Genomic DNA, 20,836 nt, shown 5'->3' on the forward strand with positions numbered 1-20,836 from the left:
TGACTCTCACATGGGAGCCAACTACCCCAGTTTGGGTCGCTGCCAAGTGAGAGTCGGCTTGAATGTGTTGCTGAGGCTGTGGTTCTTGACCGGAAAAGGGAGGAAAGCTTCGTCTGAGTTGGGAGAAAGTCTCAAAGGACAGAGTGATGTAAAGATTCACTCGTTCATCTACACTCCAACCCTCACCCATGGTGATGAGATTTAGAAAACAACAGAAGGAAAGAAACCTTATAAAGAACATCTTCCATAACGTGTCCAGGCTCATCCTTAGAGAGGTGGAAGGAGCTAATGTGGAGCAGCTGCTCTTCCACTGACTTGCTAAAGCTTAAATCATTGGAACATCCTCTGTGCTTGTGAGAAGTATAAGATGATGCTCACTTGTAATAACCTTTATGATACGGCCCTCGTTTATGTAGCATCTGCCATGGAGACATCTGTGTGCAACTCCTCCTCCAACAACCCTCCTGCTCCTCCAGAGAAAGTTTAGGAAATTCAAGAAATTCTTGAACTTTGCAGGTAAAAAGGAGCAACAAGGAGCCATGAAATGGTAATAATCTGTGTGATTAAATGTAGTCACATCCGACAGGAACCACTTTGAGTTTAGGCATCTGTCCACCTTCCTCCTTCTCCTCCTCACCCATCCAGCAGTCTGAGTCACAGCAAGCCCGCCACCAGTCCACACATAACCTGGACCTCAAGTCACCTGCACTAATCCCTGGAATAAATAAACCATGTGCACAGTAGTGCAGGTCAGACCATGCTATTTTCAGCACCACTGTCCTTTCCTCCCCTCGTTCTTCCTCGGTCTGAAATGTCTCCATGAAAAAAAGTGTTTCCTGCTCTCAGAGATGCGAAGCGTGCTCAGACAGCATCGTCGTTTCTCCACGCAGACGCTGTGTCCACTATTTAACCGTGCTCAAATGATGTCATCATTAGTCAGAAATCATTCTAGCTCTAATTTGTAAACCGTTACATCTTGAAACGTTTTTATTGGAATGTACAGATTTAGTTAATAATTACTACATTTGTATTAATTGGACATGTGTACAGTGTGATTTTATCCGTGTGGGGTTAACATGATGCAGTCATGACTTGATCCGGATTCATTCGGTGACGAATAAACACCAAGATGAGTCTTTGCTTCTTTTCAAAACCCTTTCTCATTGTGAAAATGTGAAAGTGAACCCTTCTGCCACACCAGACCAGTATAGACGTAACCTTCAACACGGGGTTAAAACTGTTGATTTTGAAGGTATTGTTCTGCAGAGACGAGGTGTGTGTGTGTGTGTGTGTGTGTGTGCGTGCGTGCGTGCGTGCGTGTGTGTGTGTGTGTGTGTGTGTGTGTGTGCGTGCGTGCGTGCGTGTGTGCGTGCGAGCGTGTGTGTGTGTGTTCTAGTTTAAAGCGGATGCAGCAGAGCTGAGTCGGAGCTCTCCAGCTGTGTGGTGCAGCCTCCATCCTGACAGAGAGCTTTCATATGAAAGCTCAAGCTCTTTTGGAGCACTGAGCTTTTACCTGCTGACCTGCTAATGTGTTAACAATTAGTGTGTGGAGCTGGTCAGCACTAAATACCTCTTCATCAGCACCGTGGGGAAAATTTTTTGTATAATCTGCTTAGAGGATGTTCATAAATTCCTTACTGAGGAGTTTATGGATGCAGGAAGGAAAGCTAGAGGACCTTTCCTGTTTATTCTCTGATCAAAATCTTCTTTTAAAGGAAAAGGAATTGGAGGCTTAAAGAGGCATGTCACTGAGGCAAAGAAAACAAAGGAGAGAGCGTGGCATGAAAACATAATGAGCACCATTATGCCGATGGGAGTGGGTGTGAGGAATTTAGTGCGTGAGAAGTTGTGATGAAGGGTAAATGTGGAAAACTGTCAAAGAACCGAAGCACAGAGCAGCGGGGTAAACACCGCCACTAGGAGTCGACACAACTCATGTCAAGTTTAGGAATCTGGCTGTGAAGAGCAGCTGCGCTGACCCGCAGCTGCTGGGTGAGGTTTGGTGGCTGCTGTGCCTCACATCTGTCGCTTAGTTTCGGGTCCAAAACACCTGGAGAAAATCCCAGCCTCTGGGACGTTTATGTTCCTGTGTCTGGCTTTGTTCTAACTCCTGAGAGGGCAGAAGCTGTTGGAGAAAGCTCAACTTAGTGTTTTCCTCAGGGTTGCTTCTTACTTAAACCAGAGCACAAGATCATTGTGAACTTTGCAGAAGCGAAAAACCAATCGGACAAAGCTGTTTGCTGTTTGAATGTAATCCTACAGTTCCTTAAAAAGTCTATTGCTGAGAATTCAGCTGGTGAAAGTTTAACTTCCTGTTTTCTCCCCAGGTTTAAAAAATTTACTTCCAGGATTTCCACAACACCAGAAATAAAATAAATGTTTTACGTTTTATTCCTGCATAAATGCATAAATTGTGCTGCAGCTGTGCTTTTCAGAAAAATCTGCAGAAATGCGACTAAAAAGTTATTCAACTTCATGATGATCAGAATTATACAGGAACCTTAAATCTTTAGATCTGTAGCTCCTAAACAATCCAGCTCAACCTACAGATGGCATAAATGCACATGTCTGCTCCTCTCGGAGGCCCAGCTTGCTTTTCGTTTTGTCTGCAAAACTTCCAAATGCATGTTGCCTGCTGGAGACGTGACAGCTGCAATCAGAGCAAAGAGATTATAACAGAACTATCACAAGAGCAGCAAGCTGGGAGCAGGCAACCGCACAGCCATTCCCGAGGTAGGGCTTGTCAAAACCTGACTCTGATGAGTGAAAAGGGGCCAAGCGTAAGACCAAAAGATGCTCTTGTCAGAGTGAGACTCATCTGGAGTTCACTGCTGAGTGGGTTTTAGAATAAGCAGTTTCCTGTCAACTCCACAAATACCTCAGAGTCCAATTAGGAGACATGATTCTTCTCAAATGTTGAGGAGCACAGGAGGAGCTCTGGGAGCTGTTGATTACAGCTAAAGCTTTTGTTTGGTCCTTAAACCGTCAAAGAGCTCAATACTGTGACTCAGGTTGGCTTTAATCTTACAGTCTATGGCCTCCATACTTCACTTAATGTGATCAGTGTGATTCTGTAATACGAGTGACTTTTAGTGAGTGGAACCTGCGAGTTCAGACAGCCACAGACAAGGTGGCTGAATTTAGTTTCATTACTGGCGTTTTCAGACAGATTTGTCAGTGAGAAGGAAGCTAAAGAGTCTGCTGTAAACAATATGTAATGTATCTAATAATATATAATGTTGTGTTTCTGTATTTAGTTCAGAATACAGTAGCAAAAGTAATGAGAGTCACATCAAGCATTGCGGTCTGGTCAACAGCAGGACTTTAGGTGCTTTTATAAGACACATCATGCCGGCATATCAGTGTAATATTACCGCAATGGTATGTCTATAAACGCGCCATAACGGCATGGCGTTGCGCAAATATTGCGGCATTCGTTCCGCCTCGCTTGGTAGTAATATTACCGCATCAGCCCCTCGCCTCTGACGGCTAAACGCATGTCAGCCCCGCTAATCCCTTTAGAGCGACTGTGGGAGCCCCCCCCCCCCCCCCACACACACACACACACACACACAAAAGAGGGCGGCCACGTTAGTCACGTGTTCTGCGCGCTGAGTGCCGGCCGGAAGGAAAGCCGGCTGGACGAATGCGGAGACCATGGAGCTTTTGGCCGTGGCAGTGGATGAACAGATTAGTCGCCTTTTTACGGGGAAAGTGAGAGACAGCCAGCTGTTCAACAGAGTGGTGAAAGGGCCACTCCACTGAAACTGCTCTGTTAGCAGTGACTGAATCCTTAAAAGAAGCTAGAGCGACTGGCAAATCCTCAGTGCTTATCCTGCTCGACTTAGCGGCTGCATTTGACACTGTCAACCATGGCTTCCTTTTGTCCGCACTCTCTAGCATGGGCATCACAGAGAAAGCACACGCCTGGTTTGAATCTTGCCTCACAGGACGATCATTCAGCGTATCTTGGCTTGGACAGTCCTCTACCATGCACCACCTTGCCACAGGAGTCCCCCAGGGCTCTGTACTAGGACCTCTTCTCTTTGCCATATACACCACCTCACTGGGTGAGATCATTCGATCACATGGCTTCTCCTACCACTGCTATGCAGACGACACCCAACTCTATCTGTAATTTCCACCGGACAACCACACTATCTCAGCACGAATATCAGACTGTCTCTCTGACATCTCAAAATGGATGAAATCCCACCATCTCCAACTCAACCTCTCTAAAACTGAACTGCTTGTCATCCCAGCAAAACCATCTATACAGCACAATATCTCAATCCAGAATGACTTCCTAAGTCTGGCTCCTTCAAAGGCAGTTCGAAATCTGGGTGTTGTCATTGATGAACACATGGCCTTTAAAGATCATGTTGCCTCTGTTGCCCGTTCATGCCGCTTTGCGCTGTATAACATACAAAAGATCAGACCATACCTAACACAACATGCCACCCAGCTCCTGGTGCAATCTACTGTCATCTCCCGCCTCGATTACTGCAATGCCCTTCTAACTGGTCTTCCAGGCTGTACTGTGAGACCTCTTCAAATGGTCCAGAACGCAGCAGCGCATCTGGTCTTCAATCAGCCTAAAAGAGCACACGTCACCCCTCTGTTCATTGAGCTCCACTGGCTACCGCTAGCAGCATGCATCAAATTCAAATTGCTAACACTAGCATACAAAGTCCGAGACGGTACGGCTCCCATCTACCTGAATCCTCTTGCAAAGGCTTACGTCTCGGCCTGGCCGCTCCGGTCATCACAGGATTGTCGGCTAGCAGTGCCTACACCACTCTCAGGACAATCCAGACTTTTCTCATGCATCGTTCCACAAATGTGGAATGACCTTCCTAACACTACCAGAACTGTGGCTTCCTTTTCTATTTTCAAGAAACTCCTGAAGACCCTGCTCTTCAGAGAGCATCTTCTTAACTAGCACCTTGCCTGCACCCGTCCCCCCTCTCTACTGTCCACTCCTTGTTCCCTCCTCTCCATGACTGATGTCAATCTGTTGTTGTTACTATTGTTGTTAGCCTCAAGGGCAAAATGCCGATTATCACTTGTAAGTCGCTTTGGACAAAAGCGTCTGCTAAATACATAAACATAAACATAAACATAACTGGCTGAGCGGGCGTCAAGCGGGACAAAAAGCAGGTCACATAAAAGCTAAAGGTCCTGAAAAAGAAAGTTCATCAGTCTGACGTGTCTTCCGTCTGACGCTGAATGCGCGACCCTGTACGTCACATGCGGTGGGGGGGGGGGTCAGCGACCTCCCAGCGTCCCTTGTATATCACGTCTTGGTTGGAGAGGTGCCTGATGGCAGTATATTCTAGCTTCAGCTTTGCTACTATAAATGCCAAAATCCTCCCAGCGTGCCGCGGCAAATCCCGTTTTGAAAACGCTGTGGTCCTGTAAAAGCAGCTTTTTTTAACCTCTCAGGATAACCTTTGACCTCAGAGGCACAGGCAAACAACAAGCTTAGACTTTCAGAAATCTGTTGCTTTCCAAACCAAATGTAGCGTCTATAAAATGCTACAGCTGCAGAGCTTGTTTACCATACGTGGTCAGATGATCAGAGCCATTGGTTTGATCCTCTGAGGAGATTCAGTTTCTCATCTCGTCTCCCTACACCGGAGAGGACAGCTTCCCCAAATGATAAAGTGTGCTTCGGGCGTTGGTTGTGGGGAGATCAGATTGGACTGGGATCTCCTCCAGACGCAAGCATGAGTCTGTACTGACATTGGCTGGAATGTAATAAACCTGTTACCATTTTCGACTTAAACTTTGTCATGACTGAGTCATAACTCCAAGATACAGGACCAGCTCAGCATGGAAATTAGCCACAACACCAAAGACAGTTCTGACCTCCACATTTTCACCAACAATAAGTAGCAGCAACACAGAGGGGGTTTTTAACAGAATCTAAAGCAAACAAGCAAAGGAAAACTTCCAAAAGCCCCTGATTCCTATTTATCTTTGTTGTGCATGAACACATTTGCTTTGGGAGAAAACTACAGCAGCCTTGTATTTAATAGATAACCATCATTATTAAGTGATTAAGCACAGACATTTATAACACATGTTGTTCAGTTAAAGCCCTACTTATGCAACTTTTTCATATTTTTAAATCATTTTCTTGAGCCAGTATGTGCTAAAATGACCCTTTACAGGGTTAATGAAATGTCACTCTGTGGCCAGAATATTCCACTTGCAACTTCAGAATGGTAGGCTGCCGCCTGTCGCCTGTCGGACTTTGAAAAAATGGAGCTGATATGCCAGGCTCTGCAGTCTGCTTCCAGCACGTTTCTGGCATGTTTCAGATCCTGAGCACAGCTGATTTGCTTGAGTGAGAGACAAACAACTCCTGTAGAAACTAATGAAGGCTGGGGAGACATTTAAGCAATTAGATTATGGTGCTAAAAATAAGAATGCACTAGGGATGCATTGTTTCTCCATGCCTGGCTGCACTACTTTCAAAAGACTGACTCTTTTGAATGGCTAATTGAGGTAATCGACCAACTAATGAACAGCTCCCTTCAAAGAGCTATAAGTCCCCTCACTAGAACGCACAGCGATGAGATAAGGTTCACTTTTGGTTCTACTAAACAAACACTATGAGGACCACTCTGAGAAGTGTGTCTTTAAAACACATCAAAGTATTCTTTATCATCTGATAATGCTAGGAAAATGTTTCATGATCCTAAGGATTTGAACACGATGATCAGAAAGTAACATTTACACCTGTATAGGGTGCCTAAGGGTACTTATGGATCTCCGGAAGAACGAAAAAAATGAATGCAAGTCAACGGGGCTAAAAACGCCATTTTCTAAATCTGCTGTGTCTTACTCCCTGGAACGCACATATGATGTACTGCAGTTTTAATGAAAAGTAATGATGGGTGTTTCGACCACGCCAGTCACGTACTTTGAGATTTAGTATCTTGTAAAAGTTTGTAACTAGCATGACTACAAACTAGAAAAACTAGAACGTTGCATACACCACATAATCTCCTCTCCCCAAAGAAGCTGCTACTTACCACATGACCAGATTTATGGTGGCTCTTTCCTCCTGTGGGAAGTTTGCTGAACTTAAAGCCCTTTTCCCTCAGTTTTCCCCGTGTCTGGTTTGGTGACGTCACTTATCGTGAAGCGCATTTGTAGTCCTGGACTTATTTTCACACAAAACCTAAAATAGCGTTTCCCCTTGTTCGAGAATAAGTGCATTCTTGGTATCAAAATGTGTCTTTAAAATTCACGGACATCATATGTGAAATCCATGGCACAAAACAAGCGGAATTAGAAAATTGCATTTTTTTAACCCCATTGACTTGCATTCATTTTTTTCGTTTTTCCGGGTGCCCATGGTCCGGAAGTAGGTGGGTGTGACTTAGACTCCCTATACATCCCAGAGTCAACTCAATCAAAGATGGCCGGTGACTAGCATCAGTACACTCAAAATTGGCCACGATCCATATTATTGTGGATAAAAAGATGATGAAAAGAAAACGAGTAATTAAACAGACGTATTTTAATGAGTCTTGTCCATATTTTCTTCATTTATTAAAGCTTTACCTACTGTTGGATTTCAGTCAAGTCCAGGGGCGGCGTTAGGCCCGGCTACTTGGGCTCAAGCCCCAAATGTTTTATGAAAAGCCCCGGATCTAAAACATGGAAGTGACATGCAGTACCAAAGTCCAACAGAGAGGGAGCAGCTGGCAGTAGTTTGTATACAACCTGCCTGAGCCTCCACCACTGAAGAAGAAGCCCTTCAGCAGCCGGCTTCTTCTGCAGTCTCTGCCTGAAACGTATGTGTGAAGATGGACATAAAGATGTTTTTTAGACAAAAAGTACAACGACAGAACCCCAGCTTTGATGAGACTGGTGTTGACTCAGGTTTGTGAGTCTTATTTGAAAATATTGGTTGTGCTGCTGGCTTGCCTAAAGTTAGCTTACTGTCATGTAAAGTTGTTGGAGAAAGAAAGGGAATATTTACTATAATCTCACACTAAACACTAACAGGAACAATACTCTGCCCTGAATATGCTCAATATGTAGCTTCAGATAAAAAATTATGTGGTACAAGACATATATATATGATGTTGACCAGTGCATGTCACGTGTGTGTGCGCACGTGTGTGTGTGTGCGTGTGTGTGTGTGTTAAGCCCCGGATCTTCTTCAGTCCTAAATCCGCCCCTGGTCAGGTCTACACACAAAACAGGAAACACCCAAAATGTACTAACTCAATGCAAAAATCCTAGAGCATTGCAATGACATGCTCAGAGCATTGACACTAAATATTAAACAAAACAACATCACTTACAGAATAGCAGTATTCACCACTATTATAGTTAAAAATAAAGTAAATTTAACTACCATCATTGTTTCCTAAAACTTCAATAAGAAATTAAGTGTTTTGTTTTGTAAGACCAGTGAGTCTCTGCTTTCTGTACTTTTTAATGTCATGAAAAAAAAGTATTCTTTTGCTCCGTGTCTGCTTCTCTGAGGCACATCGACAACAAAATGACCAAAGTGAGAACGCAGCTGCACTAACAGACTGATAAAGCCACAATTGATGTGTGAACAGGACCTGATGGACTTATTGGCTGATGTCACTGTGCAAAACAAGGAAAAGAAAATCCTGTCAGACGGCAAACGGTCTCGTTATACTGAACCGTAAAGTTGAACAAACATGTCTGGTTCAGTCCTGCTTCATCAGCTTCTCTAGAAGAAAACTCTCAATAAATTAGAAATTAAACTCAAACTAATTTCTCTCAGAGGACCGATAGAAAATCTGTCAAGTGTGCCATCAACTGCAATGTGAACGCAATTTAATAAACACCATGCAGCTCCTGTTTAGAGAGCACAGTTCAGTGGATTTACTCAACAGACAAGGCAGACAAAGTTTGCTCCAAATCTCTAAATAAAAATAAATTACCGGATTTTTAGTTGGAAATCTGATCCTGGAAGCTTTGTGCACAATCATTTGTTTGTTTTCCACATAATTTAGAAAGGAATTTATTCAAAACATCGACAACACCCTGCTCCCATCACTTCAGCTGAGGCCTGAGTCAGCATCAGAAACAGCTTCTTATCAGCCTCTTTTTCCGGGTTTGATCTCGCAAAGATCAGCCATTTGGGATACCTTCACTTCCTCATTCATGGAGCGAGTTACCATGAAAGGCTGAAAAGATTAACAATGCCTTCAAAGGAAGTGTACTTTACAGTTAACTGGAGCTGTGGTGTGATGAAGATTAGAAAAGAGCGACCAGAAGGGAGGAATGAATGCCCTGAAGCTCTTCTAGGGAAATACCTTTCTGCTGTCACCGTGTTCCTGCCAAATGAAATTTCCTGAGACCCTCCTGCTTGTTTCAGTCACAGCAGACAGACGGGATTTGGGCTAGGAGCCGTTTTGGGAATCTTCATTTACAAACATTAACATGAATTATCAATTTGCTCCGATTATGATCGGAGATAGCAGGAGTAGGAAAACAGATGACACACACACACACATGCACGCACACACACATTTAAAGGAAGTAATTCCAATTTCGGAGCTGGGACGACTTGAAGCAGAACTAATCTAATGTTCGGAAGGATTTACTCAACAATGCAAAGAAGTGATGCAATGTTCGGGTGGTGGAGACATGCTTTCTGCTCCGTCAACAGCCGCTGCATCGTTAAAGCACCACACAACCACCGCCGTCCCCTCTTAGCTCAAGGCACTGTTTGGTTGTGAAAGTTATATTTCCTGTTCTCGCTGTGAGGAAAACAACCTCATTAAAGGCCTTGTTATGGTGCAACTTGAAAGCAACTTGAAAGGTGATCTCAGCTCATAAAATCTGGACATTTTTTTTTCCACACAGCAAAAACTTGAAATTCATAAACCTTGCTAACAAGATCAGCGAGAGATAGTTTTCACTTCAGGTTCTCCGGTTAGTCGTGACATTGTGACAGCAAGCCTGCAGGTCTCAGAGACTGAAGCTCTTAAATGGAATTCTGTCATCCTGCCCGTGCCTTCTCTGCAGTAGCGTGTCACCGTTTCTTCAGTCAGAAAAGTCAAAATGCACAAAAAACAGGAAGTAATAAAGTTTACTATTTATTTTAGTAAAAATGTTTCAGCTGCAGATGAACTCCCACAGATTAGATCATAAACATGCTGAATTAATGTGATAATTAAACATTTGTAAAACTAACTCATAAACACACACTAAACCCTGGTCTGCAGGAAACAAGCACTAATCTGAATCTTTATCCCCCTGATGCTAATTAAGATAACATGAATCTCCTTGTGGCTGTTTAATCATACGTGTCATGAAAGCTCAGCACTCTGTTTTATAATTCCCTGAAGCCAAGTCCTCAGAACCATTATTATGGCCCTTTTACACCACAGACTTGCAGACTACACGCCATGGATGCACTGAAATTATTAAAACGATCACATGTGAGTTTCTGTGAAGGATCACGGTGACAGTTTATCTCTACAGATCACATGGTTTGTGATTCTTTTTCCTTATCAAAAACAAGAGAGAGACAGTTTTGTACAAACTCAGCGTGGGGCGTTTATTTACACAACTATTCCATACATCACCAACACTTCATGGGGACAGCGTCCAGCTTCGATCTAAACACCTCGGCTGGAGATCCTTCTGCTAAAGCCCACTTTCTCCTACACCACGCAGCATCATATACTCTTCAACCCCCACCTCCCTTTGATTCTGAGAAATGATGGGGTGCTACTTCCACCTCCTAATATGGTCAAAAGTAGTTGAGACTTACATAAGCTGGACTGAACAACATGTTGTGGAGCATGTACTCAGCAGCTGGGCTTGATAAGCAAGAAGTTGCACAGCACGTGTGCGGCTGGTATTGATAAGCAACATGTCAACATGCACGTACACAAAACACTGCTTTTAGCTCCTACAGGTTTGTCTTTGTATTCCAGCTAAAGATGTCTTAATGTCACCAGTCAACATCTTTAAAAGCTCCATTGATCTCTGAGAAGTGTGTGCAATTAACGCCGGCTCTGACGTTGTAGCTGTGTGTCGGCTGTGTCCAACCCGGACCCTCAGGCGCCACATCTCCTCCAACACCTGTGAAGACTAGTTCACAGACTTCTGTAGTTCCTCACTCATAGTGAGTCAGGTGTGTTGGAGATGGGCATTAGCAAATTAGTAATTAGTGGCCTTCAGAAGCAGACTTAAACACCCTTGCTGGAAGTTTTGCTTCGGATAAATTCACAAACGACACCAGAACCTTTTGGGAGGAGACGACAAAGCAACCACGTGTGCAAACATGAAATGTTAATAATCTTAAGGTCTTTATTAATCTCATCAGCAAAAATGCTGGACTCGGATGGTTTAATTGGTATTTTCTCTTTGGTTCAGTTCATCTACAGTCACTAAGCCACAACTTGTCCCACTTTGCTATAAAGAGTCCGTGTTAAAGATGACAAATGAAAACAACAGACTCCAGGTTTGTTCTAAAATCAGCTGCACATCATCCATCTAACAGCAAATAATGCTGGATGATATTCACAATTTATTTGTTTTTCCCACTTGTGAAAAAAATAGATTTTCTACATTTTATTCAGAAAATCTGATTAGCTTCAGACAAAAAAAAGCAGAAAATATAAAATTTGGTTCTTGTCCAGGAGCTCTCCACTTCCAGCTTTGAGCTAAAGAAGTAGACGTGAACTCCACCCGTAGTTCTGCTTTACGCAGGGAAATTGCTCATGAAAAGAAACATCACTTCAAAGGAAGCTGAGCGCAGCTGCAACACGACAACGTGCACTTCTCTCCTCTTCAGCATCATCTGACATCAGTGGCACCACACTGGCCTGTACATCCAAACCAATTCATAACCACTGATTAAAAAAGTGTCAGTCCTCCTCAGATAGGACACAGTTCTCGTGATGATCTACCAACGTCCACCAGGAATCCATACAATTATCTTTCTGTTTAATAACACGGATACAGAAAGATGGATGTGCAGACGGAGAAACCAGAAAACAAGAGGAAGAGTTTATGTTCATAGGTGTTAAAATCCTCTAAAGGATCTACTCCATCCCACATAAAAACTAAACAAAAACTAATCCAAAGAGTTATTCACTCTTTCAGAGGGACAGACTGCTGTAATGAATTGTTTTCATATCTTGTTAAAAAATAAAACAGCTGTGTGTTGAGCACAAATCAAAAACACATTTGGCATTTCATGCATGTATTTTCTGCAGAAGTGATTTCATGTCTGCAGTTGTAGGAGAGTCGCTGAAGCTCCTCACTCCCACTGGGCCTTGATGCCGTGTTACATGAAACACTGCCGTGTGAGCAGGAACTTAGTCCAAATCCTAACCAGCAGGCTTTGTTTCAGGCCCAGCTCGTATCACAAGAAGCCCGCATGAAGCAGAACGCACCTCCAGTTTGGTTCTGACTTGGGTAGTTACAGACTTGTGTAATATCTGTGTGGGTGGGCATTAATAATGTATGGTAATATCACTTCCATTTCAGTGGCTACACATCAATTAACCAGACTGGGTGCTGACTTTAGCTGTTGCTCTGTTCCATCTGTGATCGCAGCCTCACCAGAAAAAACTCTGTGTCACCGCTTGAAGCACAGGACTTTAAACAGTCGGTCGGCTGTTTTTCTTTTTGTTGCTTAACTGTGTGTCAGAGGAAAGACGGTGTTTATGCATGAGTTAATGTACGTTAATTCCCTTCTCACGCTGCCACATCTCAACTGGAGTTGTTTGTCTAACTGGTTCCAGTACAGCACACAATTCTAATGTCAACTAAACTAAAACACAATTCCTGTTTGCATCTATAAACCGTGATCTAGCGCTGTGAACGGATATCCCCGTCGTTGATAAAACAAAAGCTGGCAAAAACTATTGCAATAATGGTTTTATTTTGAAATGTACCAGATTCAACTCGCTGAAACACGTCTCATTTCCTCATGGGGGGGGGGGGACCATTTCTGTGCAACTTTAGCTTACATCTCACTACAGTCACAGTTCTCTGTTCCTTATTAAACGTTGAGTTTTATGTAGAAACGCTTTTATTGACATTGTTTTTTGGATCCGTGAGATGTGAAGAAGGACTAAAATCGACAGAATGCAAACTATTCCCTGCTTCTCCATCCGGATGCAGATGTGTGACGTTGAAACATCAAGGAATTGATTTAAAAAGTAAAGAGAAGGTTTTTCTTTTTAAGAAACTTTTCATTATTCAAGATCGAAAAATGAAGAATCGCAAACAAACAAGGTGCAACGTCATTCCCAGGCGCACAAAGGAATTAAATAATCGCAAAGTTCAAAACTTATAATGAAAAAATCAGAGTGACTGATAGTCTGATTGCCCTTTATGAACACATGCAGATTCATGCAGAACCTATAGGAAGGCTGCTTCTGGGGCTTTCAGCAGTTCATCTCTCTCTTTTAAGTAGATACATATCGACCAATCACACCACAGAGAGCTGGACGCAAACATTGTGTAAATATCAAAAGAAGTTGATCAAACTAGAACTGCTGACGAAAACACATATTTTTACGACAAGCTCAAAGAACAACAGATATTTGCTGTCCAGTACTCAAATGTTTGGTCTGAAGCACTAAAATATAACTGCGAGAGTCATTAGATCACAGCGGCGTTCACAGACTCACCACTTTGAAGTCCTCTGGTCTGCACTCTGTGCCGTGGAAACGGCAGGACAGCAGCATGTCTTTAATGTCGTGACCCGTGCGATCGTAGAATTCCCGCATGTTGAAGGGCCGCGGCTTGAAATTGTGGAAGTCAGCTTTGACCTTCAAGTTCTCGAGCACGCTCTCCTCCACAAGGTGTTTGTCCCTGATGTCATGCCTGACAAAACAGATAAAAAAACAGAAACCTTCATTTTAAATGCAAATTTAATGCCCTGCAATTTGGTATGCGCTACAATCAGCCTCGTTGGAATTAATTTCAGCCCTTGAACTCGTTTTGCACATGCTGCGAGTTTTCTTCTGTGAAATTCTGCTCCTCTCAGGCAGATCTAATAATAATGGTCCTGAATAAATCAAAAGGGACAACAGATCTGACAATAAAACTGTAGCATGATGGTTTTTCTATGACATTTGCTGGCTTTCATACAGAAGACATTTCCAGAGTGTAGCCATTTATTGAACAGTGCATAATAACGTCCAGACAACGGCCCATAAACCCAGCCGTCCAATCGCTGTCAGTGCACCAGCTCCAGGCCACGTCATACCTCAGCTCAGGTCTGACGTCTCTGGAGAAAGATGTGTTTGTTTGTGTCTGACTGGTGTCTCCTAAATTTTGTTTGACTGGCTGCTTTGGCCGAGAGACATTTGGTTAAACTTTAATGTGAATTCTCCAGCTGAATAGCACCCTCCAAATGAAATCTGACTGAATTATTAAGGTCAGGCATATGGAAAGAAGAACGAGATTTCTTTGGCAGCAGTGAAATCATCAGTAAATGTCAGTGTGAGAGCTCAGCTGGAGGCTCGGCCCATAAACCTCTCTGAATTTGGGCTTCGTGGAGGTGAAGCTTGGTATTTTATTACAATCTTCACTGTTTTGGTTCAGTCTGAGTTTGCTGGAGCACAAAGGAACAGACCTGGTGCTTCAGCTGATTGGTTTGCTTTTTGTTTTTTGTTCTTTTCCAATTTCAAAAAAGCCAGAATGGTTTTGATCAATAAAAGCTGTTTTGCAAACCTTTACCCGTCATTAATTTTGTATTTTTTTCCCGTTTTTCCAGAAGAATTATCATGAAATCTCATCTGAATGTTTTCCACAACAAGTCAAAAGTGTCACAAAAAGCTAACATCCACTTCAGATAACATTTGAGTTTTATGTAAATAAGACCAACATACACTGAACAAACAAAACATTGCACCATCAGAAAAGTGTCCAATCAAAGCGTCGAACAAAACGAGGTTCGGTGGTAAATTTTTATAATATGATTCAATAAGTTATAAATGATCTAATCTCGATAATAAATACAAATTCATTAAAATTATTTAGTTGGAAGGATTATCTGTTTTTAACATGATTCGCATCATCCCACCATCAGGCCATTCACTACTACAGCTGATGGCTCTGCAGATGTTTTTCCACGGCTGAGAAGATCTGAAGCGTCTCATTGCTATTTGTTTTGGGTGATGAACTGATCACAACTGGACAGCTGTAACTTTGCGTAACCCCAAGACACAATGAGGCTGCTCTGAGATCAGTTAGCCCAGACTTCATTGTGAGGTGGCCACAGAAGGGTCACATTTATAGCAGAATGCAGGTGTGTGTGTGTGTTCTGGACCATGAACCGTGTGTGTATTTGGCAGAGCTCAACAAAAGATCTGGTGTCTTTTATTATATGATTGCTTCACATGCGCCCCATTGGTGAGATGATAATAAGCAGAAATGTGCTCTTCTAGATGAGTATTTTCAAAATAAAATACAATTGTTTTCAAAACAAAAAAACATTTATGCTGTGGGTTGAGTATCTGCCCAGAAACTGGGAGATTGTGGGTTTGAATCCACAGTTGAGTCATACCAAAGACTTTAAAAACAGGGCCCAGTGCCTCCCCTGCTTGACACTCAGCATTAAGGGGTTTGGTAGGGGGTTAAACCTAGGGATGCAACGATACCACTTTTTTCCAAACCAATACGATACCGATACTTGGATCTGAGTACTCGCCGATACCGATTACCGATACTTCTACCACACAAAAAAATGCTATGAATTGGAATATAGGTTTTATTTTCTTCTCTGCTTTCAACAGGAAAAGACTGAGGTAGACAAAAAGTAAAATGTATGAATAGAAATTATCACAAAACTAAAATATTAGGTGAACAAAAATGACAAGTTACAGTGAAGCCATTTTCAAGCAACTCCATTGGTATTGGTTAACTTTTACCAATACCGATACTGGTATCGGTATCTGTATCGGCACCGATATCAATACCAGTATCGGTATTGGTGCATCCCTAGTTAAACCACCAAAGAGTTGCCAATCGAGGCTGTGTGTCTGCAGCTTACCGCTCCCGCAGGAGATGGTTCAAATGCCAGTGTGTGATGACACACTAACATTTACATCAGAGCCTAATTAAAACATGTAGATGTAAACCGCACACAGCTGGTGTGAACCCTTCTTTAACACAGATGTGAACATTTTTATTTAACCAAACAGGAAACTGTCAAAGATGTCATGTTCATCAAGAGCAGCTGTGAGTTGTTGGCCACAACATTTTCCAAGATCTTGGAGATGAACGGGAGTTTAGAGATGGGTCTGAAGCTGCTATGGAGAGAGGGGTCAAGACTCGGTTTTTTAATAAGCGGGTGGATTACAGCGTTCTTAAAGTAAGCAGGAAACTGACCAGAGACCAGAGAAGCATTAATTATAGACAGGAAGCTGGGACCGATGGACTGAAAAGCATTTTTAAACAAAGATGAGGGTAAGATGTCGAGGATGCATGCAGAGGTCTTCATAGTCCTTAACTAGTTTGGTTAGCTCAGGCAAAGAAACAGGAGCAGAACTATCTATGGTAAATGGCCTGTATTTGTATAGCACCTTCTTAGGGTTCTACAACCCCCCAAGGCGCTTCACAACACAATGAGTCATCCACCCACTCACACATGCACACATTCACACCCTGAGCTACAATGTAGCCACAGCTGCCCTGGGGTGCATGAACAGAGTTGAGGCTGCCGAGCACTCACGCCACCTGTCCCTTTAACCACCAGCAGCAGGCAAGGAGGGTTAAGTGTCTTGCCCAAGGACATGACAGCAGCTTTCTCTGGTGGGAGCTGGGATCAAACCTACAACCTTCTAATTATTGGACAACCCGCCCTGCAACAACTGTCCCTTATTTAGAATGAAGTGTCAGGCAGAGATAAAGCTGAAGAAGAGATGCTAGATCTAACCTTATCCAGGAAGAGAGGAAGTGTTCAGTCTCCATCAGAGTGAATGGAGGCTGCAGGTAAAGCAGGAGAAACAATACTTTGGAATTCCCTTTGCTCTTGGAAACCAGGTTGGAGAAATATGCAGCCCTTGCGTCTCCACACTGCAAAGTTAAAGGAGGTCAGAGGATCCTTTAGATGCAGTAGATGGATCTGGAAAAGAGTTTTGATCCACAAGCGCTCAGCGTTTCTGCAGTGACGCTTGAGGCTGTGAATGCTGCCATTAATCCACTGGGACGTTTACTTTTATTTCATGGAGCTCACACTAACCTGAACAAGGAGCAGTGCTCTAAAAGAGCAGAAGCTGTAAAAGCTGCCGCTCTTTACCCTCGCTGTGATCTCCCACCATGCTTTTATTAAAATGTCACCATTTTAATGCACTCACCCAAGGGCAGACTGCTTGGATTTTTTTTAACTCAACAACAAATAAATGATATTTTAGGAAATTTCTCAATGTGTTCCTGAATGGATATGATCTGATCTCTTGTCAAACATATGATTAATACACCACATGTATTTTAATGGATTATAGTGGAAACACAGATACAGAAGCTTATTAACTGGCTTTTAATTTTTTCTCTATTTAGTCTCCCTTGTCAGGAAACTGAGGTGAAAGAATCCACATAACATCAGTGATCACTTTATTCTGGTTTACAGTAGATGGGTGTTTTGTAACAAAAACATAAAAGTAGTGAACAAACCTGCCAGCAAGGCACCAGTCGAGGCTTTGTGAAACGCATATATCATGCCACAAGCCATTTCCAAAACCAGTGGTTCCAAACATCTGACAAGGGTTTAGAACAGCCTTAAATGGATTTCCTGCCACAGGCGCTTTCATATCTGGCCGGAGGTAAAACAGCTCGGAGGGCCCTACACCGCTTCTCCACCTCGACTATGAGATAATGAGCTTCTTCAGCTCAGATGAACACACGAGAAGAGAAACTGCAGCCTTCCTTCTCACATTACAAGATCATGTCAGAGATGTGAGATCAGTAGATGCATTTTATTGTTTAGGATCCTATAATTGGCTGAAATCAATCTAAAATGTCCATAATTCATTCATAACGTTGTTGTTTCTGCATCTGTCAACGTTTGAGACATATTAAACTAACAAAGGCCAAAGCAATCAAACTAGAATTAGACAGACACTCTTGTGTCATCTCTGAGAAATGTGTTACTTGTGTCATTCATGCCAAAATGTTTAAAAAGATACCTTGTTGAATAATGTTCAACTGCACACACATACACACACACACACACACACACACACACACACACACACACACACACACACACACACACTTGGATTTAACTTCACATGAGGTGGGTTTCTTTGCAGCTTTGCTGAAATTTCAAACTGACGGGGATTAAAGCTTAAAAATGACCAGAAATATTTTCACTGGCAATTAAAGAGAGCAGGCTACACACACACACACACACACACACACACACACACACACACACACACACACACACACACACACACACACACACACACACACACACACACTTGGTTGCCAGCTCTAGCAGCCTTCAGCTGCACCAACAGAACAGCTGGAGTCCTCTGATTATGATGCCTCACTTAATTCAAGCCTGACAAGCTTGCCCTCCCAGCTCTGAGTCAACAAGGTGGAAACAACTGGGGCTTGTTGGATGGCTGAGACCAAAGTGTGAGAGGTAGATTAAGTATTCAAATCTTTAGTGAAATGCGGAAGTGTGCCACTCTGCAGAAGACGTTTAAAGGAAGCAGGGATATCCATCAGCAATATGAAGGCAATTTAATTAAAAGTCTAATATAATTCTCAGAATGAATTTTGGCTTCAGGAAAAAGGGGGTTTAAAAGTTTCAAACAATTATGCAAATGAGCAGTTTGGTCTAGAAAACCAAAACTACACGTAAGAAGACCCAGCTGGTGGTGGTGTTTACCCCTCGTTGAGCAGGGCCAGTAGCTCCCCGGCGTGGTACAGGTCGTTGCGCGTCATCTGGCTGAAGCGGAACGCGTTCAGGTTGCAGAAGGTCACTGCCGGGAACGTCATGACCGGGGTCGTGACCTCGTCCAGTTTGGTGACGTGCGGGTACTCGAGGTAAAAGTGGATCCTGTCCACGCACACGTACAGCAGAAATGTCAGCGAGCCCAGGAAAAGCAGGAGCCACAGCACGCGCTTGATGCAAAATCGTTCGTAGGTGAAGATGTGGGAGATTCCGTGGAGGGTTGAGTTGTGCGCGAAAACTTCTATGGGTGGAGGCTGGTTGGAGTCCATTTCCTCAGGTTCTACTTTCAGATCCATTGTTAAAAGTGGGTAAGAGACAGAAAACAGCCTGAGAGATACGCAACCATCATCCCTCCGAACAGGCAGCGCCACTCACGCGCCCATCAGGATAAAGATAGAAGCCACCGCGGGTCTGGAGAAAGTCGGAGGGAGCAGGATCTGTGTGCAGAAGAAATTCTGTCCACGGCGAGCATAAGCAGAGAGGGTCCATCACCACAGCACCGCACTACATCAGTGTTCAGCTTCTTCAGAGCGAAACGTGCAGAACCATTAAACTGTTGAGAGAGAGAGAGAGAGAGAGAGAGAGAGAGAGAGAGAGAGAGAGAGAGAGAGAGAGAGAGAGAGAGAGAGAGAGAGAGAGAGAGAGAGAGAGAGAGAGAGAGAGAGAGAGAGAGAGAGAGAGAGAGAGAGAGAGAAATCCGAGGTAAACAAGCCTATGGTTTGCAAATCGGACATGCGGGGGTGGTTTTGGGGGTGGGGGTTCAATTTGGGGCAGGATTTCTTCATCCTTCCAATTTTTAGGAAGATTAAATCACTGACAGGTTGATATCTGAACTTGTGGGGAGCAGATAGGTCCAGGTATCAACATCCTGGTTACCAGTGTTTGTACTGGTTAACACCGGAGTGTGACAGACCAAGGGTATTCAGTTCCAGGCCTGGAGGGACGGTATCCAGCGCATTTTAGTGGTTTCTCTGCTCCATCACTTTCAGTGGTTGAATCAGTTGCAGCAGCTCATCGGGCTCTGCAGAAGCCTGTTAATCACCTACTGATTGAAATGAGGTGTGTTGCAATAGAGTTAAAGCTAAAACATGCTGAATACTGGCCCTCCACCAGCAGAATAGAATACTCCTGAGTTAGAGACGACACTTCCCTCTTAAGACACGCCTCTCTCTGATACAGAGCTCCGCCCCCTCCTTGCTCTGCTGTGTGTGTGTGTATGTGTGTGTGTGTGTGTGCGCGCGCGTGCGTGTGTCTTCGAGCTCAATTCTGGATGCTGCTAGAGATGACAAATAAATAAATAAAAATAGGATTCCACTTTTTTCCCCTCAAAACATTATTTCAACATTTCAGATTTTTTTTCCTCCTCAGTGACTAATCCAACAGTGTGTCATGACTAATTCTAAAACAGATGACCTTTTCTAGCACTTTCTGGATTTGATTAATTCAGTAGATACATTAAAGCACGTTGGATCTGCTGAACATACAACAATCTCTTCAGCAGTGGAAAACAGATATCAAAGACATCTAAAGCTGTTGATCTCCTGCAGAGGCTATTCTTCTGTGGTGACAGTATCAGAACCTGAGGTTCTGGCCATGTGGTTGCTTGTATATTGTGGTTTGTTTTCTATCTTGAGACATTTAAAGCTCTCAAAGCTGCTCTTTGCAAGTTATTTTTCAGTTTTTTAAATAAGAACAGAAAAACGACTTTTAATGTCTTTACCTGTTTGGGTTAGTTTGACATGAAAACATGATAAGGTTGTGATAATTTGTAGGTGAATTGTAGTTCCCTATCCCAGACACACACACACACACACGCACGCGCGCACACACACACACACGTACACGCACGCACGCACGCACATGCACACAAACACACACGTACACGCACGCACA

The 20,836-nt window shown here is 43.2% G+C and overlaps 1 protein-coding gene across 1 annotated transcript in view; it reads right to left on the reverse strand.

Annotated features, from left to right (window-relative positions):
- Window positions 1-19,442, reverse strand: part of LOC107391209 (acid-sensing ion channel 1) — a 63,157-nt gene extending 43,715 nt beyond the window's left edge. The window contains exons 1-2 of the mRNA XM_015968362.3: window positions 18,878-19,442; window positions 13,662-13,857 (exon numbers count right to left, since the gene is read on the reverse strand). Of these exons, the coding sequence (XP_015823848.1) occupies window positions 13,662-13,857; window positions 18,878-19,239 (558 nt within the window). The 5' untranslated portion in view covers window positions 19,240-19,442. The remainder of the gene's footprint in view (window positions 1-13,661; window positions 13,858-18,877) is intronic.
- Between the last annotated feature and the right edge of the window lie 1,394 nt (window positions 19,443-20,836).

Source organism: Nothobranchius furzeri, chromosome 15 (assembly GCF_043380555.1).
Source record: "Nothobranchius furzeri strain GRZ-AD chromosome 15, NfurGRZ-RIMD1, whole genome shotgun sequence".
Lineage (NCBI taxonomy): Eukaryota > Metazoa > Chordata > Actinopteri > Cyprinodontiformes > Nothobranchiidae > Nothobranchius > Nothobranchius furzeri.